Source organism: Callionymus lyra, chromosome 1 (assembly GCF_982586985.1).
Source record: "Callionymus lyra chromosome 1, fCalLyr1.hap1.1, whole genome shotgun sequence".
NCBI classification, from domain to species: domain Eukaryota; kingdom Metazoa; phylum Chordata; class Actinopteri; order Syngnathiformes; family Callionymidae; genus Callionymus; species Callionymus lyra.
This window is the reverse complement of record NC_141818.1, coordinates 31,332,760-31,357,721: the sequence shown is the minus strand read 5'-3', so window position 1 is coordinate 31,357,721 and position 24,962 is coordinate 31,332,760. Positions and strand designations below refer to the sequence as shown.

The following is a 24,962-nucleotide window of genomic DNA, read 5'->3' as shown; positions in this document are numbered from 1 at the left end:
TGTGTACGTGTGATGACAGGATGAACGAGGATGCATGTAAAAAAACTGTTTTATTGGAAAAACAATAACGACAAATGGATGGATCACAAACAATCCGACATTATTTACATATGAAATCATGAATCCTGTTTTTACATTTTTGTAAATTCCACTTTGGTCTGTTGGCGATTGTCTATCGCAGATGAACAAATATCACAACACACATTCTTATACACAACCTGAAATATGAGAGTAAAGTTCCCTGAATATGTTTACTGACTTTTCCTTGTTTGTTTTCAACGGACAAGCTGAAGCATAGTTGACTGTCTTGGACCGTTTCAGTCGTTTGAAGGCACTTCCTGTGAACTTTATTGTAACGCATGCGTCAAATCAGCCGTCACTAATGCGTCTCCACGCAGGAGTTGCCGGTGTTGTCGGGACATCGGCAGGTGAAGCCTCCGGGTTTGGGCAAACACAGATGAGAGCAGCCGCCGTTGTTAAGGCAGTAGTTGTATCCTGGCGGGAAGAAGAAGTTAATGTAAAGCTCTACATTGATGAAAGAAGCCGGCATGTTAAAAAGATGACGCTGTCAACAACAAAATTTAACCACTCAACGAAAGAAATTAATAGGAAGATCCCGTTGTTTTTCTGGATTGTTAGGAAAAATGAAGGTGAAGCGATATATTGGATGATGATAATGAATATGACAGATTGCACTTTACATCTAAAATAATGCTAAGAAACAAAAACTTTATATTTACCTTTAAACAACCATATAATTCTACAATTGTTTAACATTTAGATAAATAAAACCTAGCATAAATAAAAATAATCGTCATAATTCAGCCTATAACTGGTGCCTATACAGCTAAGAAATTTAGAATTACCAACATTATAATGAAAAGTAGTGAAATCGAAAGGATGGACTAAAACAAACAAAAAAACACCCATTTTATGGAGGGAATTTTTTTGAAAAACTCTAAAGTGAATATTTCCTACACCTAAAATTAAAATCAGGTAACAATCATCAGATCAGCAATATTATAGAAATTATAGCTGTCAATGTAGAACATGCTCACATATTTATCTATAGTGCTGAGATTGTAAAATATTGGCCGGATGTGCTTGAAGTAATTCATGTTCCTGTTCATTCTGTGCATAAATCCAAATATTGCACGTAAGGCTGACACATTAAAAAAAAAAGAGGCTACAATCTCTTGCAGTGTGACTAGTTTTATATATTAAGTGTTTAAAATGGAATTAATGACTCACTAAATAGGGACACAAGTAGAGAAAAGGAGATACAGATGGAGATAAAAGACCTCGTTCACACAGCAATGACATGAATGAGGTTTGGGTTTCTGTGTGTGTTCTGTACTTGCAACATGTACAAGCAAGTCTCTATTTTATTCATCTTTATTTTATTCTGTGGTTTCCCTAATTTGTTGGGTTTTATTAAAAATGTCTAATGAACACTGGAGATAAACTCTCACGTTGTTATAAGTGACTACAATTAGCTACACGGAAAAGCAAAGATTAAATACAAATATTGTTCCAGGAAACTTTAAAAGTATAATCAAAAGCCACTTGCAAATACACAAACAAAAGGCTTTACTGTTCTCTGGCTGAATGAGATTTCTTGCTCATATTTAAGCTCGACTTCCTGTGAGGAGGCGTTTGTCACGGTGATCCCACAGGTCAGCTGCAGACCAGCTGTGACATCATAGCCCACTGAGTTTCCCACGGTTGCACATCTGGATCTGATCACAACCATCTGTGTCTGACCCAAAATGAACACAGTGTTTGTTACCTTGGCGACACTCCGCCGTCACAGTCGTGATCCCGTAAAGTCGAGAGCGTCTCTGAGGGAGAAACTCTTCCGTCTCCTTCTGCAGCTGAGCGTCCACGCCGACCACGGCCTCCCTGCACAGAAGACGTTCTAGTGGCAGCAGAGGAAGAAAGACGACATGAAGACAGTTCTGAAGACACTCACCTCCTCCAGTCAGTGTAGAACAACTTCTGTCCGTTCTGGGCCAGACCAAAGGGGTAGTGCACTCCCTCGACTATGGTCCGCCTCAACTTCCGGTGAGGGTCTAAACACTCCACCCTGTGGATTCCTGCAGAGACCGAGCACCAGTTGTACAGGTGGAACTACCTCTTCGTCACTCTGAGCTCATCTTACCCGCGTCAGCCCAACACAGCTGCTGGGTGTCGGGATCGAAGGTTAGCCCGTTGGGAAGGCTGAGATCTTGGTTCACAAGGATGTTTCGATCCGTTCCATCCATGTTCGACATCTCAATTTTGGGTCCGTCTCTGTCCCAGTCCGCCCAGAAGAGCTGTCTGCACACACCAGCACCAAGAGGGTGGTTAACTTGGCTAACCTGCCAAACCTGCCCCTAAATCCAGTCATTTTCTCTTCAAACCCCACCAGGACCTTCCAACATTAGATTATTCCATACAAGACAGCAACCCTCCATCATGAACTCTCAGTCCTTCTTCATTTACCCCCCCCCCCACCCCCCCAAAACTCAATCATGACCTCCTCCTTGTACCCCCTTCCTCCCTCGTTTAGGGACCTCTAGCGGCCATCGGTTCTGTGCTCACCCGTAGGTTGGGTTGGTGACAATGGGTCGGGGGTTGACGAGGTCGGTATCGAAGAGGACACGGCGGTGGCTGCCATCCAACCATGAGACCTCCACGGTGTCCTTCATGGAGTCTGTCCAGAAGAGCAGGCGGGACAAATGGTCGACAGCAACACCTTCTGGACTCTGAAGCTCTGAAAAAAGATGATGTGGGTTTCAATTCTGATGTAATGATATAATTCTGTCCTCAAAATGTGATACCTTTGGTGATGATGGGGACGATGTCTCCGCCACTAACGCTCGCTCTGCTGATGGACGGCGCTGTGATGTCGCTCCAGTAAACTGCTCTTTCAACGCAGTCGTATGCCACCGCGATCACGACTCGATCCTGCCGTCACACAACAATGCTCAACACTGATTTATGATTAATGCTATTTTACGATGGTCATGATGGCAACGTGACCAGAGCTTGGGCACGGGTCTTACTGGTACATGCAGAAGCGTTCTGGCCAGTTCTTCCTTTAACCCGTGTCCATCCAGTGGAACTTGCTCAATTTTGCCGCTCTGGGCAAACAGGAGGTAGTTTCCCGGGCCACTCGGCCTCACGTCTGGGCGAGGGGTGGGACCTATAGGAGGCGGAGTCACCGTCTGGTCGATACCTGTGTACCACAGCAAGAGTTTCTTTGAGCAATTACACAAGGGGGCCGGATGTGGTTTTGGACACTCACACATGGCGCTGTGTCCGGATGTGGTCCGAGTGTCTGGGATCTCCTGACCGTTGGCGTTCACACACCAACACTGTCCGACTGAGGCGTGACACTGACTGGGCTCGTACGCTCCGCGCTGGTCGCACTGCGGGATGTGCGGAGCGTTGGCTGGCCGGAAGAAAGAGAAGAACCCGGAGGATGCCCTTGACTCCTCCGCCTCCAGACGGTGGCGCTCACACGGAGTAAGTTCCCGCTCTGACACGATCAAGAAGATCAATCAATGTGATGTGCCTTGACCGTCTAACCCCCTCATTCATCGTCATCTCACCTGGGGCGTTGCACTGGAAACCGTCACCTTGGAAACCAGGGAGACACTGGCAGCTGTATGATCCTGGTGTGTTGGTGCAGGAGGCATCTTGGTGGCATTGAGCCCGACCACACTCGTCCACGTCTGTGGAGGACACCGGAAATGAGGCGAGTCAGGCGACAAGTCCAAGTGTGATGCTTTGTAACTGTAACTTACCGTGACAGTGGTGACCGTCGCCGTGGAAGCCAGGCAGGCAGGAGCAGACGAACGCAGAGCCGCCTACGTAGCTGCACCGGGCCCGTTCATGTACGTCGCAGTTGTGTGTTCCTGCTGCGCAGTGATCCAGTGGTCGGTGCTGTGCTGCAGGTCGGGAATAAAAGACAAGCATATCTTTCATACTCTCTGCAAGCAGATACACACAAACATGCCCTAACACTAACACACTAAAGATGAACATCCCAAACATGTGAAACACGCACACAAATTCTGGTCTTATCCATGATGATGTCCCGCTCACACACACACTCAAATGTTTGCGGAGACATTATCTAAACTTCCTTGTTGAAGCACTTCAACTATTTCTGTGCACACACTCACGCACCAACACATGCTCTGGTTTGAGGATCCATCGTAAAGCCCTCCAAACATCTGCAGCTGAAAGATCCGGGCTGGTTGAGACAAACGGAATTCGACCCACAAATGTCGGTGCGAGAAGAACATTCATCCACATCTGGAGGGAGAGAATAACATTATCGATTTGTTGTGATGCTTTCAATACATTATTATTGCATTTCAACACCTTATTAATGAAGATACTTTTGTCACAAGTATGGCTTCTATCCAGATGACTCCGTTTTGTCTTTATTAAATTGATATTTATTCTGTCATACCTGTGTTACATTTATGAACTATTTCTTAATCATGGTAATGTATTTTTAATAGGATAGTTACCTTGGCAGTTGCGTCCGTCTCCGTAGTAACCAGTTGTACATTCGCAGCGGAACTGGACGCCATTGCCATGGTGACACATTGCGTTGATGTCACAGCCGTGTCGTCCAGTGAAACATGGATTCTGCTCCGGAGCGCCACCTTTCGGGGGGGACCGGACAGACAATTTAGAGGGGACATGCTAGCTAATAGCTAACATAGGTTCCTGCTACGTAGTTTCTTTGCCTTAACTAAGGTCACATTTCTCTTAATATTCTCCAGCATATGACCATCATGCACCACTTCACAAGAGTGTGTGTTGAGTCACACATCCTGCAGGGCAGTATTTGGACCCATGACCCAGCCCAGTCCTGGAGTGTCTCTGATCCAGCTGCTGAAACATTCGACTGTTTATCTTCCAGTGGAGTTCCGGGACAACTCCGGGTGTCAGAAGCATTTCTTCAGACATTCCAGGACCTAATTACACACGAGACACCGAGAAGAGTCGCAGCTGTTGACTCTGACAACCCCATGGCTTCCTGTTGGGGTCTCAGGCAGATGAGTCCTACATCTGGACCCAATCTCTCACCAGGCACAGCTATCTAAACAGCACATATTTCAAACTCAAGGCCGGAGGCCAAATCCAGTCATTTTATGTGGCCCGCCGGATGATTTGCTCATAATCAAAGTAAATAAGGGATAAATAAATTAATATGGATACATTTTCATGTTCAGGCATTTAAGACCTATGAAGTTTCAAGTGGACAGCTGAGTAATGGAACAGAAGTTATAGCTGTCAATAATTAAAATAATAATAAAAAGAGACTTCCAATAACAGTCAAACTGGAAGGAAAGGAATTTGATATGAATTGAACACTCCCTATAAATGATAGTTTGGTTAATATTATATTAAGAACTAAAATATTTTGGTCCTTTGTCTGAGTGAGTTTGACTGCACTGCAACCCCTTAAAATCTTCTCCCCTGTGTACAACCAAGTCTAGACCTGATGTCCAATAAAAGTCTTTAGACCTTACAATGCCTCTCGACTCACCGTGGATTGGTCCAATCTTGTTGGTGGTTGCATAACGGATCAGCCTGTTTTCCGAGTCGTACATGACAAAGATCTGGTCCACATTCAGCTGCTGTGTGGAAAGCATTGCCTTGCCAGTCTGCTGGTGTGGGCAGTTCTGGAAGCTTATGGTCTGACGCCACTGGTAGCTTCTGGACTCAACACCCCCTTCGGGGGAGTTGATAGTATAGTCACGATTGGATGATGAAGAGATGACTGTGGACGGAAGAAAAATTCAAGACACTGTAGATTGCTATCCTATCACAGATCCTGTGGCTTACGGGTTTGGTCGTATTGGTAGATCTCTTTGTAGGGTAGGATATAGACAGAGGACCCCGGGGAGATGTCGGGTATTCGACCTTCCAGTCGGGTGCTCACAACCAGGTGATCATGCTGGTCCAGTCCACTGAAATCCTGACGGATGGTCAGACGCTCGTTCCCTGGGTGGAAGATGACCTCAGCCTGGCGGGTGAAGGTCCCCCCTGCAGGACACCACCATGATTTTTTTTATTATTATTGATCCACTTTTTTCAATCAAGCAGCATTTTTTTTTTTGGTTAATTTACACATTGTTATAACATAGATCTGATTCTGAGATGGTGCTTTTATGTGAAGCTAAAATGAAATAACGTATATTTCAGTTCTATCATATCCATTGGGTGGACTGGCTCTTTGCATCATTACAGAGGCACTTGTATCCGTCATCCATTCTTAAATGTACATTTTGTTTGAATTAAAATACAGAGTCTAGAGACCAAAATACTGAAACTGCTCCAAGTAAAGCAGCTGCTCCTGGGATTAATTAGAGACACGGGTCAAGCCAAGATTCTGAACATCTCAGACTCACAAACTTGGAAGCGCACAATTATTCCACAAACATTTCATAATCGATACATTTTGTAGACATTGACCCATTTACATTATCCCTGAAAAATGTTAATTATCTGTTGAAAATCTTTCAGATTACACAAGTTTTAAAACATATTTTCATAAATTAATTGGTTACTTAGAATCTTAATATGGTACATGTTTAATTTGGTGAATATCTGGAACAAGAAGGAAACAGATGAACAAAAATTGGGATAATCTGCCCATTCATAGTTTCTCCGGCATTGTAAAATTGATATTGAAATATTGACTGTGGGTCAGCAACCAAAACTACTTAACCACTACTACTTATTTAGTCTTCTGTCATAAATTCATTTTAAATGTATGGGTTATCCTCAGATTAGAAGTCGACAACAAAGAAGTCAAATAATTTATGGGTAATACTCCGATTAGCTTTAACCGTAAAACTCACCAATTAGCCGAAAGCCATTTTGGGACTCGGGCTGTTCCAGAGCAAAGGCCCAACCAATGACTCCGCCCACAGACGACAGTGGTTGCATGGCAGGACCAAGGTCTCCATTGACGTTGCTGACAGCCACATATGCTCTGCCGTCATTCGCCACGATGTACGAGTGCAGGTCGCTGTTGTTTAGGGTCACTGGCTGCGAAGCGTCCCCTACGAACACCTGGCCCATTACCTTCCCTGTCATCCTCTGAGGTCGACCTGCAAACATCAGTCTGTAAACATCTCAGACACCCTCAAGAGGCGCCAAACTTCTCTCACCTTCTCCCACACAGTCTTTCCCATCACCATAAAAACCAGGTCTGCAGTGGCAGCAGTAGCCATCACTGTAGTCCCGACACTCTGCAAAGGCTGAGCACTTGTGTCTGCTGTGTGCACACGTGTCTAAATTGTAGGAGAAAACTGCGAAGGGACATAAAGGTCAGTGACTGAAATTAGCGGTAGATTAGTTGCACACCGTACCGTCCACGTCCAGGTCTTCATCCACCACAATAATCTGGGGATGTTGGGGGCCTGTGTATGGGGGCAGTGGTGGGACCAATCCAGGGTCAGTGTACTGTGGTACCAAAGAGGGTTTTCTAGGCATGGGAGGTTCTGGCAGTCTTGGCTCTGAAGGTTCATAAATAGAGTAGCGAATGTGTGTTCTGTTCAGGGTCTCAGCTGAGTCTCTTGACCCTGTGGCCTTCGGTTGGAAAGGGACAGTGGAATCTGGTAAGTCTGGGTCGGAAGATTCTGGCTGATCAGGATCTTTGTTGACAATTGACACTGATTGGTCTAGACCAGCGGATTCTTGTTTGTCTAGCTGGTCTGGACCTCGTCTTTGTGACTGTTCAGGACTAAAAGACTCAGTCTGGTCTGGATGGTCAGGTCCTACAGACTTAGGTTGGTCAGGGCCTGTGGAATATAGCTGGTCTATGCCAGCAGACTGTGGATCATCTTGCTCTTTGTGGCCTATAGACTCTGGTAGGTCCGACTTGTCAGGGATAACAGATTCAGTCTGGTCTGGCTGATTGGTTCCTTCAAAATGGGGCTGGTCAGGGCCTCTGGAATCTAGTTTGGCTGTGTCGGCAGAGTGTGGCTCCTCTGGCTCTCTATGGCCTATTTTGGGTATGTCTGGCGGGTCAAGGGTAAAAGATTCAGTCTGATCAGTTTCTTCAGAGTGGGGCTGTTCGGGGCCTTCATAATCTACTAGGTCTGCCCCAGCGGAGTGTGGTCCATCTATCTCTTTTTGGCCTTCTAACTCTGGTTGATCTGGCTGTTCCGTAACAGCAGACTTCTGTTCGTCTGGGGGGTTGAGACCAATGGACTCTGACTGGTTATGCCCCATGGAGTCTGGCTGGTCAGGACTGGCAGTCTTTGAATGTTTGGGGGACTCCCTTTGATTCTGTTCCACATAATGTGTTTGGTTATAGTAAAAAGCTTCTGGTTCTGGCTCTTTGGTCTGGAACTCATTTGTGTCTAAAGTGTCTGGCAGTGAAGACTCTGTCTGGTTGTCTGATGTGTAATTGTGGTGATAGGACTCCCCTGGTGATGGTGTTGGGGTCTCCTGCAGCAGAGTGGTAGTGGGTTCCATTGTGGGCGACAAGGTAACTTCCTGTTGTTGGTCTAGTTTACGAGGCAGCATAGTCACAGGAGGACTGGACTCTTTTCCAGGAAGCAGCGCCACCCCTGACTTGATTCCTTCGAATGAAGATGCTCCAATTTGATAAATCCAAACTCCTGCTTGTCCTGAGTTGGACTTCCTGTTTATAAGACATCAAAACCATTAGCCAGTTAGCCCAAAAAACAACTACAAAAAGATCTCTGTCTGTACCTGGCCAGATTTAGCACAGAGATCTCATCTTCACCGGTCAACTCCATGTGCTCCCCCTGACTGAAAGTCCACTTCCACCAGCCGGTCACCTGTCCTTCATCGAATCCAGCAAGCATGGTCCTAGACTGGCCCTTTATTGTGGTGGAGAGGAACTGCAGCCCCTCGATGGGGTACATGAGGATGGCATATGAGGATGAGGCCATGAAGGCCAAAACCAGTTGGAAGGTGTTTCTCTGGAAAGATTGGAAATGTCAACAAGAGTTCATATGGGGACACTATTGTCCTCACCTGGATGACGCTGTTCAACCCTAGGTCAGTTTCCCCTCTTGCTACCATGTTCTCCCAGGTCACAATGAGGACACTCTCCGGCACCACCTCCTTTTCCAGAGGGAACGCTTGTTGAATCTGCTCAGCTGTGTCATTAAGGACTGCAGGATTACTTTCCTCCCTGTAGAAGACGGCCCCCTGTCCTAGACTGTCTAGGTCACCCAACAAGGCCGCCACGATGTTCAATCCAGCAGGAGTCTTCCCGAGGTACCCATCCTCTGACGGAGGCTTGACCAGCGACACAAATCCATTTGTGTTTATCTGTTAGAAAGACAAGGAGGGCGTAAATCATGTCACACCCCATGGACCAGGAAGAAGTCTAAGCCTCCTAGATCATTAAGAGGAGCAAAAAAAAATGTAAGTAATTAAGTAATTATTTGTAAAACACCTTTCTCAGACGAGACTCACAAAGCGCTTAAACAATCAAAAAGAATACACAGTTAAAATAAATAATTTAAAAGGCCAAGATACAATAGAGACAGACATAGCAACCCCAACCCCTGGTAGGAGTCAGTAGATCCATCAAACGCAAAGGGAGAGGACGATCGTTCTAAAGCTTAGGAGCAACAGCCTGGAAAGATTTCTCTCCTCTGGTCCTGAAGCGTGATCAGAAATCATCAGCAGGTTCTGATCCACAGACCTCTGAGCCCGAGCTGGGGTGTAAGGCTGGATCAGATCACTGATGTAAGGTGCCAGAATTTTAAAATTGATCCTGAAAGAAACTGGCAGCCAATGCAGAGTTTTAAGGATCGGGGAAATGTGAGTCCTCCTACGAGAGCGGCTCCGAATTCTCGCCTCAGAGTTTTGTATTAACTGCAGGCGAGTCAGAATGTGGAATTCTTGTTCTCAGAGAACCCAGCAGGGTGACAGTCCAGATGTGCCTACCTGCCTGTTAGGGGAGGGTCGCCAGAGCAGCATGACGGCGGCTAATTAGTGGGGAGGAGGACGTAAGTAGAGGGGTGAGGGGTCGCCTACACTTGAAAGACTTGTCGACCCTTCAACACGTCCAGCAGCCAATTAGATCCTGTGTCAGCGGGAACCAGCATATTTGAAACACCAGTGTGTGTGTGAGTGGGAGAACAAAGCCAATGTGGATTACAGATCACATGACCGAAGAAACACACACACACACACACACATTATACTCTTTAATTTAATTAAAAATAGAAATAAAACATCAACTTAATCACATGACCACCATTTGACCATTACTACTTCTTACCTTCAGTAAAAATATCAAACGGTCATTTTCTTTCTATAAAGTTTGTAGCAATGTGTACATTTTTCGTGATGTTCTACCGAAGTTTTTTTTGTTTCAAGTGAACCATTTTTTTCCCTTCTTTATCATATGTAAAAATGTTGATATTTCATACATATGCACAACTTTGTATTTCCCGCATTCCTATGGTGGTCTCGTGGAAGCTTCAAGATTCAAGTTTCACAAATTCAGAAAATTCCTCCACAGGTAATCAGCTCAAGCCCCGCCCCCTCCCTCGACTCTGATCTCATCAGACTGTTGACTTTGTCAGCGTGAACCTTTTACGAGGGAAGAGACCTTGGTTGCCGTGGTGACGGGGGAGGGGGTGTCTAATCGCAACACTATAAACACACAACTTTTGCTTTAATTGGTGGATTGACCAATCAATCAGAAGGACAGTTGAGGAGTGATTGATTGATTGATAAGGTCAAGGTTGGTCTTCAATGCGATCAAAAACCAATCAATAGTTGGGGAAAGTTTAGACTGGAAAGTTTTAGCCCTGATTGTAAATAATAAAATAAAAATCCTGGTTCAATTTTTGTTCAACTTTTTCGTCAACAATGAGAAACACATTTTCTTCTGAAAAAAAAATTTTGTTTTTAAAAGTTCTACTCACAAAGACCCGGTCGTGCTTCTCTCGGTACATGAACAGGGTTCTGTTCAGCAGCACTTCAGCAGTGGAGTCGGACCCGGGCTCCAGTTGCCGGTCTCCAACTTCTGACCCGAATTGATAGAGCTGGTTGATCCGCAGGGGTTGGGGGGCCATCTGGGAGAAGGTCTGGGGGCCCAGACAGAGCCAGAAGAAAAGCCACGCACAGGCCCGCGACATCATCGTGATGAGAGGCTCCGAGCAGCGGTGAACTGAGAGCACCGAGGGGGGCGGGACCAGCACCTATGGGGGGCCCCGTGCGACACGCCCACCACACTTCCGGTTACAAAGTCACTCGAGTGTGCAATTGAGTGTGTTCGAGGCGCCCTCTTGTGGACACAGAGCACGAATTCGGAATTATATGCATCAATCACGTCAGACAATCTTTAGTTAAAGCCTGCACGAGTAGCAAGAATAAACCACAACTGCATTTAAACATTTTTATTTTATTTATTTGTCCCTTTTTTGGAAAAAAACAACTCATTAAATGATCCAATCGCCCTCCCTTGACAAGTTCTGCCTCCTCTCAAATGGACAGCAACAAAATTTGAAATCAATTTAGTTGTCAGGACAAAACAAGGCAAGTGTGACGCGACTGAAAAAGCAAACAAAACCCACAAAGGCAAACAATTAAATCTTTGGTCCGTGTGGTCACTGACAGAGTCAACAAGCAGCTGGAGGCTGCGTCCAAACACCATTTCTAGATTTACGCTGAATTTAATTCTTGACGTTGCGTAAACACTTTCAGAAAAGATCATATATCCAACAGAATTTAGCGAATAAACTCAAATCTTAAATTAACGGAAACAAAAACACAAAAAGTTCCAGATGCTGAACACAAAACTATTCTTCCAGTAACTATCCGCTTCAGGCCGGGTCCGAGAGGATACATGGTAAGCGGAGGGCTGTGTTGTGGCGTAAGAAACCACGATTGTACAAGAAAACACCAACTTAGAATATTTTGTTGAAACAAACAGAATTAGAAGTAAATAAAAACTTGAATTTAAATAAACTTCGTGAATAAATTCACAGTTAAATTACAGTCACACACACTAAAATCAGGCAGCTTTGATTTTCTTTTTGGAACGTCAGACGAGCTAGTTGATGTAATGCTAGCAGGGGGCGTAGTCACTTGCGCCCTTCAGCGTCAAAACTGGTGACGTAACTCAAGTGGAAAAGAGAATTAACTTCGGTACAGTTCCAGAAGTAGGCAGCAGGTGGCGACGGGACACTGCAGGTGGCCAGTTAAGGTGAAGTCTGCCACCTGCACAGGTGAGCTTCACTTCCTGTTACCTTTCGTCTTTCAGCAACTGACGGAAACTGTGGAGCTGATGGATGCTGGTGGACAACCTAAGGGAGCAGAGAACCGTCAGATCAGTAACACGGTGAAACCAGACCCAGGAGTGGAAGGACCAATGAAACAAGTCACACCTGCTAAAGCCATTGAGCAAGGCCACGATCTCTTGTCGAGTCAGCTGGAAACCTTTAGACGGAAAGTGTTCAGGAAGGTTCTGGATCTCTCTCTCGGAGAAGAGGATCTTCAGTGCCGTGCCCAGACCTTGCGTCTGCACGGACAGAGAGCATTACTCATGTGGATCAAACCTCAGACTTGTCGGTGGAATCGCACCTGCAGCTTCCCCCAGAGGCGGCACTTGCTGCAGCCCACGCAGTCCATGATCCTGGAGATGTTCTTGAAGTGGAGCCGGAATTCCTCCTGCAGTGGCAGAAGACCAGAACCTCAGTGGTGCGTGACACGTGCAGCTGACGAGTGTGGACTCACCTTCAAGATCTTGGCTTCAATCTTTTGACCTGCAAACATGGACTTCTCGTCGAAGTGCATCGGGAACGCTCTGGCGAGTCAGGGTTCATGCGAGTCAGCGACTCAGTTTGTGAGTCATAGGCAAACTGTTGTCGACTCACTTGATCTTGTCGAAGAACTGCAGCAGCTGCTCCTTCGTGGCGCCGTCCTCCTCGCCGTTCCCCGTGTACAAGTGGATGAACGTTTTTTCAAAATACGGCGCCACCTTGTAGAGCGCCCGCAGTTCCATCAGGTACAGGAAGTACAGGTTTTTTAGCCGCCGCGTTCCCTCGCCCTTCGTCTCCGCCGTGTCGAATCGACGCCGGAACTCCTGGACGTTGGGCCCCCACAACGACTGACCCCATCGCTCTGAGGACACGCAAACATCGATGCATGACCACGTGGTCGGCGGTTGATGACCGTGATGATGTCATACCGTCCAGTAGGTACTCGGCGCTCAGGTGGATGTTGATGCTGCTGTGGAGTCCTGAGATGACTCGATAGAAGACTCGCTTCTCCAGGCACAGACCTGCGGACACGACAACATGAGGTCTTACAGTCGACTGTGGTTCTAGAGATTCTCGATGGAGCGAGAGACCGACTCACCTTCCAGCCAGGTGTAGAACGCCTCTCCTGAAAACAACACACTTCATCAGTGGAGTGAATCACTTCTGAACATGTGACCTGATGACACCGTCTACTCACCATCATCGTCCCCTGCACTCACACACACACACACACACACACACACAGTCAGATTTGATCCGTGAATCACAAGAGGAAAATAATTGTCGATCAGTTCCATGGAAACAAGCGTGCTCTGGGGTCATGTGACCGCTCACCTCTGCTGGGCGCCAGTGGGTTCAGAGGTCGGTACACAGAACGAGGCCTGCACACAGACGTTAGTTCATCAGCACAAGAGTCTCCAGACTCACAAAGCCTGCTGGAGGTGTGTGTCATACTTGAAGCAGTTCTCTTCGTAGATGCTGTTCCAGACTCTCCAGGCCGATGGGCCCTTGTACCCGGTGTACCGCTCCGGATTCAGGAGTAGATCCACGTACTCTGCGTCTGGAGACGTTTCATCTGTAGGTAAATGAAGTTGATAAATAGGTATTAATGTGTGTCCAAATGTGTGTGTGTGTTTGTGAGTTACCATCTAGTTCACAAAAGTGGTCCTGAGCATCGTCGTGTCTCGCCCAGTCCTCGAACGCCTCTTTACTTTGATTGCTGTAACAGGAAGTGAAAAGGAAGTGAAACAACTGAAGCAGGTCACTAAATGATTGTCTCAATAACCGTACCACGGAACAAGACTTTGTATAGAAGAGTGTTTTTAACTCAAAAAACACTCTTCAACTCACTCCACACTTCTTTTAAACACTTCCCAAACGTAGGCTCACCCTCCCTCACTCAACTGCATTACTGCAGTGGCGTGTAATGGATTTTTAAACGCCACCATGGGATGTCTTAGCGGAAAGATCTACCTTCAGAAATCTTAAAAGTTCAACTAATGTGTTTACTTAAGTCTTAAATAGATGCTGGACTCTATTGTATCATCAGTGTCTGATTGTACAAAACTCTCTTTTCATTGAAACATTAACATTACAAAATCATTTTTAAGCCCCACCCACTAAAAAACACCATTGTTATGGAGATTAAATCTTGTTTACTATGACCACACACTGCTGTGGTTGGTCAAGGTTTGTCACCAATCCCAAAGTCTCCACCTCCAAGGGACTCGTTCTATAAACAAAGCAGACGTGATTTCAGCCGGCTTGAGGTGGAGTGAAGCCATTATTACGTCATACTGGACTCCGCTCTCGTAACCTCTTGTTCGCCCAGATTTCATATGGGGGAGAACTTTATAAAGTAATAATTTAAAATCACGGTCATGATCTACTGCATCTTGTAGGGAAGATTCAACATTTGAAACATGTGAGAGAGTCAGGAAAGTTGGGTTAGTTGCCCTTAAAAAACTCTTCACAACTTGTTTGGCCTGGTACCTTCTGTGCATCACATCCGTGTGGCGTGTGCATGTGTTGTGTAGTTATCCCCTAGAGGCTAAAGTGCGTGACAGCAGAGCGTGGCACTCGAGTCCGGCCGACACGTACAAGCTGCTGCTCAGTGTTACTGACCTCAGTGTGTTGTTGATGGCTCCCAGCTCCTGCACCTGCTCGCACTCACTCAGGTCCAACATGGTGTTCGCCACCTGTGAATACTGACGAGAGAGGTGGTTGCCATGACGGCAGTCATGTCATGTGACACTTGTTCAAATAATTTCAGTGGTCTGTGACGTTGCCAATGGGTAGAGATTAGCTTGCGTGAAAGAAAAATAGAAGAAGAAGAATATAAATTACTCTATTAAGAATTGGCAGAGAAGTAAATTGGAATCTTTCTAGTGTCTTTGAATGCAGCGCGGTGGTTTTACTAAAACAAACTATTACGATTTTTTAATCAAAATTAGAAACGTGTTATTTTCATTTGATCATGTTAACATTTATTTTTACAGATTAGAAGGAGTATCTTGAAAACCAACTCATCAGCGAAATTTCAAGTGAAAGTCAGCAGCTGCTATGATAACACCAGGACGGTTTCCATGGACACACAAATCAAGCCGACCGTTGGTGTGAGCCAGTTTTGTTATTCTCTCACCTTGTTGTAGTTTCCTGACTTGATGCCGACAGGAACTTTACTCTGTGACACACAAACGTTTGATTTAGTGAGGAGGACTGAGGGGTTAGTGAGCGGCGCTGACCTCAGGACACGGCTCCACGTGGCAGTCTTTGATGGCGCAGTGGCCATCGTCCGGCCAGAAAGGACACGGCCGCTTCAAGTTCACCTGCGTGGAAAAAAAACGGTTTTGGAAGTGACCATGCGACTCCAGGAGGGCGACTCACCTTGTAATATCTGAAGTAATCCCTCTCCATCAGCTTCTTTACGCGAGGGAAGACCTTGTAGTTGTTGAAGACGTCGATGCTCTCCACGTCACAGAAGCAGTCATCCAGGACCCCGGTCAGCTGCAAGAGAGGATGGAACTCATGAAGCGAGACAGCAGATAAGTAAGTGAAGAAGGAAATATATACTATCCACCATCTATCGAGCAAAATTGTTAAACATAGATCGAACCAGCTTTCTCTTTATCAACATTTTTATTAAATGTTAGGATGAAGCAACTTTTTTCAATTCTCTAGCAACTCATTCTCCCTTTATCTACATTCATTTTCCTTTCCTTTTGGATCTTCATTTGTCAGAGAACAGCCTCTGGAATGACAACACCTGAACGCTATGTACAGGAGGTGCCTTTTGATCAACTCTAAACAACCATTTCAGTAAAATCTCTCGCAGGCTGGATTCAATGAACTGGCAGGCCAGATTCGACCCTTGCGGCCCGGATTAAATACATTTCCTTCCTCCTTTCCTGAACCCACGTAGATTTACCAATTCAAATTCTTGCTTTATTTTGAGACCACATTTGCAAGAGGGACTTAGACATCAGACACAGATAAGCAGAGTGAAACTGTGAACAGGAAGTACAAAACCATAAAAAAAAAACAGAACAGAAAGGAAACGCAACAAGAAAACACTATCCCCACTATCCATGCTAACCTTCCAGATTTTGTGGTGAATTTCATCAGGTACATTTGTAACAATTACAGCGGCTCTACCTCCAAGCACCAACAAGACACACCCGTCAAAGCCTTTAAGAAGATGCTAAAACACAACACACTGCACCCATAAACACAACACCAAACAAAGCCAATTGTTTCAACATTTCAACATGTGCCACAGTTTGTATAGAACTACTGAAGTCTAATCTCATCCCTCAACAGCTTTTCCTGCATTTTAAGTTGAAGGCTTTATGGGATACAACACATTTTAATTGAATTATTGACCAAATAAATGGTCGTCTTGTGAAGGTCTTGGACCGTCAATCTACGTCAGTAACACACTGGACAGCACATTCAAATGGTACGACAACGGTTAGTTGACAACTAACTTGCTGCAGAAGCTTCTTCTCGTGTTACATCAGAGCTCAGGTTAGTCTAGAGACAAAGTAGATGAAGACAGATGAACCGGTCAGATAAGTCGGAGGGAAGAACAAACTTTCTCTGCATTAACACCAGTCATCATCAGTCAGTATTAGGACTACCTACCGTTTCCAGGCAACGACTCGCACGTCAAGGTGCATGTTTGGCTTAATGATTAATAATTTAAAAGTGATGTGAATAACAGGATGACGCACCGAGCCGTTTTCCGTTTATCGTTAATTAGTTGTATTGCATTATTGTTGTGCACTTTACTTTGGTTCAAGTGTCCTCTCCGTCTACATCGCGGAAAACTGAGAAACGTCATCTTGATTCCTTTTTATATTTTCTACATGTGAAGAAATAAAAAATAGAATAACATTAAAACTGATATGTGTGGCTTTGTTTGTATCAGCTGAACTATAGTTTTTTTTTTAAAGCAGACGTCTTAAACTCTAACTTGTCATTAGAAACATTTCTAACCCGATGCAATTTGAACATCATTTCAGTGTAAAACTATTTTATATTCATTTTTACGCTGAATTATAGTATCTCACTTTTCTGTTTATATATATATATATATATATATATATATATATATATATATACACACACACAACATCACAACTTCACTTCCAAAGAGAAGCTTTTCTCCTTCAAGCACAAGTATCTTTCATTGAACTCTTGAATTTATTTATTTATGGATTAAGTTAAATTCTTCAAATTGCATTCTTACATTGCACTTTAGGTGATATTTTGTAAGTTTTGTGTGCTAACTGGTTACATGACATGAGTTGACATTAGGCTGACAATGGAGTTTAAGTTTTTTTGTATATATATATATATATATATATATATATATATATGTGACACATTTTCAATGACATTTTAAATAAAATAGTTACACACATCACTACACTACATGTTATGGTCAGGTTAAGTTTATCTACTTTCTGAAAACCTGTTTGAGTTCCTGTTTTTGAATATTTTAACACGAATGTGACACTTTATGCAAGTTTTCAAAGCGCAGCTGACCTCTGTGAACAGAAGACCACCAAGTTCCAGAAGCGACACGAACACCAAGACTTTCTTTAACATCCTTTCCCCGCGTCGGACTTCATCTGACCACGCACGAGCTCGTCAGACGGCTCTGTCAGGGTTCTGAATCCGCCCATTTACCCTCAAATGTCAAAATTCAGCCCCACCCACATAATTGTAGTCCAGTCCGAAGCGGGGGACCGTTGACAAACCGGTTACCTTTAGCCCTGAAAACTACAACGCCCATCAGACCGAAAAAGTGAGAGACACGCAACAGACCAATCACAGTTGACCACGCTGTTCTATTTGCAAACAAGAATAGTTGAACTTGCGTCGTATTTTGCCCTTACATTTTTACACAATTTTACACATAATCCCGTTTTAATTTTTTATTAATATACCAAAAACTCCTGAAAGGTCGATAGGCGCTTTAGAAATAACACTTACTCACTTACGTATAAACATCAAATGTGTTGAATGAATACATTTATAAAACTTCAAACCTACAATTACTTTAAATGCGTTTTTAATTTGCACTTTATTCTCTTCTTTATACATATGTTTGGTTTATGATTAATTCTGGGCGTGAAACACTTTCAACTGTCGCTGCTAGCATCACATGTGACGTCAGGGGACTGTAGAAATTGCTGGAACATTTCCGTGTTTGTTTTATGGGTTTATAAAACAAACAATGGATGTTTTAAGTTCACGAATCAGACTTTTTTGTTTTTAAAACGCAGGGTTTTAAGAGTTTTAAGAGACCTACGTGGCAGAAGCAGCTCTGGTCCTGGTTCAGATCCTGGCTCTGCTTGTTGCTGTGTTGCGTTTGAGGCTGAACGTCGTTCTGTCCGAACCAGCTCAGAACGGAGCTCCCACAGAACCAGGCCGACAGTAGAACACAGATCGCCGGTACCGTCACCTTCCACATCACGAGCGGACGAGTCGAAGCCTCCACGCAGAACCGGGCTGGTGTCGTTAGCTCAAGCTAACACCAGCCGAGAGCTGACGGTCGGTCCGACGAACCTGTCAGTTCGAGCTCTGTCACGAGTCGAGCGGACACTCGGGTCTGGACCTCTGCTGGTGGACTCTGGGTCACCGAGCTAGAACCGAATCTTTACAGAGAACTTTCCTCCCGACAGACACTTCCTAGTGCATCAGGCTAAAATGGAGCAAATGGTGTTTCTACTTCCGGTATGAAATGAAGTTGCGCATATATTTTTATTATTCCTCTTATACGTTTATTCTCACATGGAAGTTGGAACACAACAAATAAATATACTTGCTTGAATTAAATCATGTAAAATAACAGTTCAAAATGTTAAGGCGTTGAAGTGGGGTGAGGCTGACATTTTTGCTCGCAACTCCAAGACTGTGTCTCTAGTCAAACAGCAAACAGTGCTGTTTGACTAGAGACGCTATAATCCATCCACACGTGAGTGAAGTATATTGCAATCTAATACAATTCCAGTATTTTTTAAAATCTATTCAATAGTGGACTCATTGTTGTGTATTATTTTGAAATGCTTAACCGGAAGCAGCTTGTTGTAAACACGGCTGGAATGATGGGACTGGTGATGCTGAGGAGAGAGCATCCTCCTGGGCAGGTGTCCTCCGGGCCAGCCGGGTGTGTCCCTGGCTGGATGTTGTGGTGGGCCGAGTAGGTGGCGAGACCAGCAGCTGCCCCGGTGAGCCGCTAAGCTTCCTCGGGTCGCACTGTTTGTTTTTATCCCGTTTTGAGCGAGCGATGGTGGACATGCTAGAAAGTGACGCAGTGTCGCACGGGCACCGCAGACACGGCCATGGAAACAACTGGAAGAAAACGTCCAAAAAGTCCCGGACGAGACGAAACAAACGCGGCAGGAGACGGAGAAATAAAACCCGGAACAACAAAACTCCTCCTCCGTTTCTTCCCCCAGAGGTAGCCATCGTTAGCTGCTAGCTGTTAGCCTGCACCGTCCTAGCCGCAAACACGACCTTTGACTGCTCTCATTCAACCAATAAAACACTTGTCATTCACAAATAACAATATTGTAACACACCTGGTGACTATGTTCATCTGCTCATATGTTATCCAAGTTTCCACAACACTCATTTTAGCCAGACAGAGAACACAGACCTCGATTATTGTTCTGACATTTTTAAATAAACTGATTTGTTTTTAATCAATACATTCGCCTACGAACAAGCTGTGTGTCAGTATTACACACAAATGAATAAGTCGGGCAGAAAAAGGTTTCATGATCGTAACCAATTCTATTCGTATCACCTCTGTGTGTTTCAGGCTGAAGAGGGAAACATTGAATACAAGGTAACTTTCAAATATGTCTGATACAAATAGTCACATTTTGTTGTCCTCCTCACACGGGCTGCCCAGCGTCCCACTATGACTCGCTGTCTTCTGTAGTTGAAGCTGGTGAATCCGTCCCTGAGTCGCTTTGAACACTTGGCCACGCAGCTCAAATGGAGGCTCCAGGAGGGTCGCGGCGAGGCCGTCTACCAGATCGGGGTGGAAGACAACGGACTGCTTGTCGGACTGACGGACGCCGACATGAAGGCGTCAATCAAAACGCTGAAGAGGATGGCGGAGAGGTTAGAGAAATGAATCGCTGTTGTCTCCATGTGTTCAAACAACTGTAACTTTTAACTTTGTCCACAACACATGTCCTCGGTGACGTCATCTCATTCATAATCCTTCTAATCATGGAAGTTTCATATTTTAATCTGTGACTCTTCTAACCTTCTGAATATAATTGACCAGAACTGAACCTTCTTGTTCACAGTCTTGACCTTTCTTAACTAATATTAAATTGTTTTGCAGTCCTAACCAGTTTCCACTGTTTTTATATGCAGAGTCGGCGCCGACATCACACTTCTCCGTGAGCGGGAGGTGGAACACGACTTGGACAGAAACAATCGGAAGGTCGCAGAGGTCCTCGTACGCAAGGTCCCAGACGATCAACAGGTGAGAGAGATGGATCGTAACAGAGACTCTATAAACAGCAAGGGTTTTTGTTCGGTGCTCACAACAGTTCCTGGACCTGCGCGTGGCGGTCCTGGGGAACGTGGACTCTGGGAAGTCGACGCTGCTGGGCGTGCTGACGCAGGGAGAGCTGGACAATGGACGAGGGCGAGCCCGACTCAATCTCTTCCGACACCTGCACGAGATTCAGACCGGTCGCACTTCCAGCATCAGTTTTGAGATCCTCGGCTTCAACAGCAAGGGAGAGGTGAGGATGTGCAACAGTTACAGTGCACAGAGAAAGTATTCACAGCCTTATTTCAAAATGGATTATATTACTTTTTTTTTCCTTTTGTTTGATATTTTGGCAAATTTACTAAAAATAGAAAACAATACGCATGTACCTAAGAATTCACAGCCTTTGCTCAATACTTTGTTGATGCATCATTGGCAGCAATTACAGCCTCTTTTTGAAAATGATGCCACAAGCCTGGCACACCTATCCTTGGGCCCAGTCCTTCAAGCGCCATCAGGTCAGATGGTAATTTTCAATTGGATTCAAGTCTGGGCTCTGGCTGGCCAGGCAAAGACATTCAAAGAGTGGTCCTGAAGCCACTCCTTCGATATCTTGGCTGTGTGCTTAGGGTCGTCGTCCTGCTGAAAGATGAACTGTCGCCCCAGTCTGAGGTCAAGAGTGCTCTGGAGCAGGTTTTCATCCAGGATGTGTCTGTACTCTGTACATTGCTGCATTCATTTTCCCCTCTATCCTGATTCGTCTCCCAGTTCCTGCAGCTGAAAAAATTCCACACAGCATAAAGCTGCCACCACCATGATTCACTGTAGGGTCACCTGGCCACCTGATGGTCACCTGACCAGATGGTCGTCCAGCTCTAGGCCCGACCTTCAAAGCAGCAGAGGTTTTTCTGTAACCCTAGCCAGAGGGGAGCCTCAAGACAATCCTGTCTTGAAGGTCTACACACAGTTCCTTTGACTTCATGCTGGGCTGGTGCTCTGACAAGCACTGTCAACTGTGAGACCTTCTATAGACAGGTGTGGGTCTTTTCAAATCATGTGCGATCAACTGAACATCACAGGTGGACTCCAATTCAGCTGCAGAAGGATTGTCAGTGGAAACGGAACGCACCTGAGCTTGATGGCAAATGCTGTGAATACTTATGTACATGTGAATTCTAAGTTTTATATATTTAATAACTTTGAGAAAGTGTCAAAAAAACACTTTTTTAAATTTGTCATTATGGGGTGTTGTGTGTAGAATTTTGAGAAAAAAAATGTAATCTATTTTGAAATAAGGCTGCAACATTAAAAAGGTGGAAAAGGTGAAGCGCTGTGAATACTGCATGTGTCATCCATGAATGAGTCGTTCATTCGAGTCTTTAAAATTAAGTGGGACAGGCAATCGTTCATTTTGGAGATGCGCAGATTATTATTTTAAAGATTTTTTTTCCATCAAGTTGTTATATATTTTTGAAAACGCGTATCTTTTAACCACTGGGAGGTTATCTATTGCATGATGTTCTTTAATTTAGTTATTCATTTCAAGCTATTGCGGGGCCCCATTCAAACTGTTCACCTCTGGGCCTTGAGTATGTCACATGTAACGCATTTGTTATGGGGCCATTCGGTGAGAATACATACGATTTCAGTTGCATTATTTATCTGAAAAATGTTCAAATTTGATAAATCACAGATTTAGCACACGCCTGCTTCTCTTGACATCTCGTTCATGTGATGTCAATGTCTCCCACCACGCCAAGATCGAGAGGTCATCGGTTCACGGAAAATGACCCCCGATCTACAGTGATCCAACTGTTAAATAAATACTCCCTCTTGTGGCTCAGGTGGTCAACTACAGCGAGTCACGAACGGCCGAGGAGATCTGTGAGAGCTCTTCTAAGATGATCACCTTCATTGACCTGGCTGGACACCACAAATACCTGAAGACAACCGTGTTTGGTCTCACAAGCTACTGCCCGGACTTCGCCATGCTGGTAGTCAGTGCCAACACGGGTATCGGTGAGTGCTACTGTCAGCGGTGTCTGATCAAATTCAGGAAATAATGTGAATCGAGTCCTCAGCCGGAACCACTCGAGAGCACCTGGGCCTAGCCATGGCCCTGAAGGTGCCCATCTTCATTGTGGTCAGCAAAATGGATCTCTGCTCCAGAGGCACGGTGGACAGAACGGTCCGGCAGCTGGAGCGTGTTCTGAAGCAGCCAGGTTGTAATAAGGTTCCAACAGTGGTTCGCAACCCTGACGATGCAGTGAGTGCAGCGCAGCAGTTTGCTCAGTCCGCCTGGTGAGTGCAATACATTTGTACAAGAGAAGTAAGAAGATGCTCTTTGATCAACGTTCAAATGCCATGATTCATGTAAAAAAAGGGGGTCTAAATTTCGTGGAAAGTTAAAATGGTGGATCACAGAGAGAGAATTGTAGTTTATCTAGTGTGGAAGTAGAAATAAAGCAAAATGTTTGATGCAGACATTTCACACTGTAATAAAGCAAGTCGACATTCTAGTGTGTATTAGATGATCATGCTTTTTGTTTTGTGTGTTTGTGTGTTTACAGTGTTACTCCCATCTTCACACTGTCTAATGTGTCAGGAGAAAGTCTGGAGCTGCTCAAGGTTTTCCTGAATGTTCTTCCTCCTTTGAGTAACAGTAAAGAGCAGGAGGAGCTAATGCAGCAGCTGACAGAGTTCCAGGTATACACAGACACAGTCACACACACACACCAGGTGTGGAGTCACAAGTCGTGTGTTGCAGGTGGACGAGATCTACTCAGTTCCAGATGTGGGGACGGTGGTGGGTGGGACTCTGTACAGGTGCTTCATGTTTTCTCTGTAGGAAACCATCCATCTTTGTTTTGCTCATTTGCTGTGTGTGTTCCAGCGGAGTGTGTCGGGAGGGCGAGCGCTTGGTCGTGGGACCCACTGACGAGGGTCGCTTCCTGCGTCTGAAGGTGGGCAGCATCCAGAGGAACCGCTCAGCCTGCAGGGTCCTGAGAGCCGGGCAGGCGGCCACGCTAGCGCTGGGAAGCTTCGACCGCTCCTTGCTGAGAAAGGTGTCATGACTCAAGAAATATGCACATTTAAATAAATAGGGAAAGAAGAATTTAGATTCTGAAAATGTTTTTAAGAAATACAGCAAATGGTTGAAAACTACTAATATTATAATAGATAAATGGATGTTCTTTCTATGTGAGAAAAAATGAACAAAAACTACAATTATGTCTGAAATTAGTATTTTTGTGGGGACATACATAAACAAGAAAAATGAGTTTCATGCCATTTTTTTTCACCTTTGGTAATGTGACTTTAGGGAATGGTTCTGGTGAGTCCAAAGATGAACCCAACGATCTGCTGTCTGTTCGAGGCAGCCATCGTTCTCCTCTTTCACGCCAAGACGTTCCGTCGTGGGTCGCAAGTCACCGCTCATGTTGGAAACGTGAGACAGACCGTCACTGTGGAGCGGCTCCAGGGCAAGGTAGGTCCACAGTGAAGTCACCGGTCCACGTGAGCTCCCGTGATGTCTCTCCCACAGGAAGAACTTCGAACCGGCGAGCGGGCCGTGGTTCGTTTCCGCTTCATCAAACACCCCGAGTATTTGCGTGTCGGCGCCAAGCTGCTGTTCAGAGAAGGGGTCACCAAAGGGATCGGTCATGTGACCCGTCTGCTGCCCGACTCCTTGGATCAGAACCTGCAAGAGGCTTGAGGATCACGTGTCTCTTGTTACGGCTCTGTATTCAGGGTTGAAGAACCAGAACTGATCAGAAATGTACCTGCAGGATTTAGCCCGGGACCTCTCCAAATCATGAAACATTTTAAAAGACATTTTTGGTTTTAATCCAAAAACAGAAATCCCAAATTATTTATTGAAGTACATTTTATTGAGATGGCCAGACCCTTGTGGGGCATAAGTCAGAGAACATTGCAGTTCTGGACGTGTTCAAGAGTGGGCCAAGAATCATGCCACTGTGTGTTCAGCTTGTTGATTCCGGACATCAAGTTCAGTTATACAAGTTCTAGCTACTTCATTCCCATCATGGCGTCATGGCTGTGTTTTGCTGTTCAGATAAATAAAGGTGTTACCATGACAACCAGTCTGCTTCAACACAAGCTTTGTATCTAGCCAGGCACCAGGGATCATGTCAGTGTCA

The 24,962-nt window shown here is 45.0% G+C and overlaps 3 protein-coding genes across 5 annotated transcripts; 1 reads left to right on the top strand and 2 right to left on the bottom strand.

Annotated features, from left to right (window-relative positions):
• Positions 1-35: 35 nt before the first annotated feature.
• On the bottom strand, positions 36-11,111 carry LOC148088958 (nidogen-1-like). Its single transcript, XM_087801736.1, has 20 exons — positions 10,938-11,111; positions 9,025-9,324; positions 8,737-8,969; positions 7,386-8,665; positions 7,185-7,325; positions 6,873-7,124; positions 5,854-6,054; positions 5,555-5,788; positions 4,527-4,664; positions 4,177-4,305; positions 3,792-3,935; positions 3,597-3,719; positions 3,290-3,523; positions 3,048-3,220; positions 2,823-2,949; positions 2,584-2,755; positions 2,162-2,319; positions 1,973-2,096; positions 1,790-1,902; positions 36-495 (listed from the first exon to the last, which is right to left on the bottom strand). Exons 1-20 carry the CDS (start codon positions 11,085-11,087, stop codon positions 380-382), a joined length of 4,542 nt encoding a protein of 1,513 aa, XP_087657862.1. The 5' UTR covers positions 11,088-11,111; the 3' UTR covers positions 36-379.
• Positions 11,112-11,396: 285 nt separating this feature from the next.
• Positions 11,397-19,008, bottom strand: ero1b (endoplasmic reticulum oxidoreductase 1 beta). Of its 3 annotated transcripts, none has more exons than XM_087801699.1 (16): positions 18,595-19,008; positions 15,663-15,782; positions 15,521-15,604; positions 15,418-15,459; positions 14,901-14,983; positions 13,922-13,995; positions 13,731-13,851; positions 13,611-13,657; positions 13,474-13,485; positions 13,375-13,401; positions 13,205-13,297; positions 12,891-13,137; positions 12,751-12,820; positions 12,598-12,684; positions 12,402-12,535; positions 11,397-12,320 (listed from the first exon to the last, which is right to left on the bottom strand). In XM_087801699.1, the coding sequence occupies exons 1-16, from the start codon at positions 18,754-18,756 to the stop codon at positions 12,260-12,262; spliced, it is 1,464 nt and encodes a 487-aa protein (XP_087657825.1). In that variant the 5' UTR covers positions 18,757-19,008; the 3' UTR covers positions 11,397-12,259. The 3 variants fall into 3 exon arrangements, with proteins under 3 accessions (XP_087657825.1, XP_087657846.1, XP_087657835.1); XM_087801720.1 differs by lacking the exon at positions 18,595-19,008 and adding an exon at positions 17,826-17,949; XM_087801709.1 differs by lacking the exon at positions 13,474-13,485.
• A 366-nt stretch (positions 19,009-19,374) lies between these two features.
• On the top strand, positions 19,375-24,905 carry gtpbp2b (GTP binding protein 2b). Its single transcript, XM_087801686.1, has 12 exons — positions 19,375-19,746; positions 20,110-20,136; positions 20,233-20,417; positions 20,679-20,790; positions 20,858-21,055; positions 22,647-22,821; positions 22,884-23,103; positions 23,373-23,508; positions 23,570-23,628; positions 23,696-23,867; positions 24,125-24,289; positions 24,347-24,905. Exons 1-12 carry the CDS (start codon positions 19,573-19,575, stop codon positions 24,515-24,517), a joined length of 1,794 nt encoding a protein of 597 aa, XP_087657812.1. The 5' UTR covers positions 19,375-19,572; the 3' UTR covers positions 24,518-24,905.
• The last annotated feature ends 57 nt before the right edge of the window (positions 24,906-24,962 follow it).

Bases quoted from the DNA above. Each gene is read 5' to 3' on its own strand.
- LOC148088958 (XM_087801736.1), bottom strand. From the start codon at position 11,087: ATGGCCCCCCAACCCCTGCGGATCAACCAGCTCTATCAATTCGGGTCA. The intron at 5,789-5,853 runs GTAAGCCACAGG...TTCCGTCCACAG, and splicing joins CTACCAATACGACCAAACCC to TCATCTCTTCATCATCCAAT. The intron at 4,306-4,526 runs GTAACTATCCTA...CTCTCCCTCCAG, and splicing joins AGACGGACGCAACTGCCAAG to ATGTGGATGAATGTTCTTCT.
- ero1b (XM_087801699.1), bottom strand. From the start codon at position 18,756: ATGTGGAAGGTGACGGTACCGGCGATCTGTGTTCTACTGTCGGCCTGG. The intron at 13,658-13,730 runs GTATGACACACA...GTCTGTGTGCAG, and splicing joins TACGAAGAGAACTGCTTCAA to GCCTCGTTCTGTGTACCGAC. The intron at 12,536-12,597 runs GTGCGATTCCAC...CTGTCCGTGCAG, and splicing joins GCCTCTGGGGGAAGCTGCAG to ACGCAAGGTCTGGGCACGGC.
- gtpbp2b (XM_087801686.1), top strand. From the start codon at position 19,573: ATGGTGGACATGCTAGAAAGTGACGCAGTGTCGCACGGGCACCGCAGA. The intron at 20,137-20,232 runs GTAACTTTCAAA...TGTCTTCTGTAG, and splicing joins AGGGAAACATTGAATACAAG to TTGAAGCTGGTGAATCCGTC. The intron at 23,629-23,695 runs GTGCTTCATGTT...TGTGTGTTCCAG, and splicing joins GTGGGTGGGACTCTGTACAG to CGGAGTGTGTCGGGAGGGCG.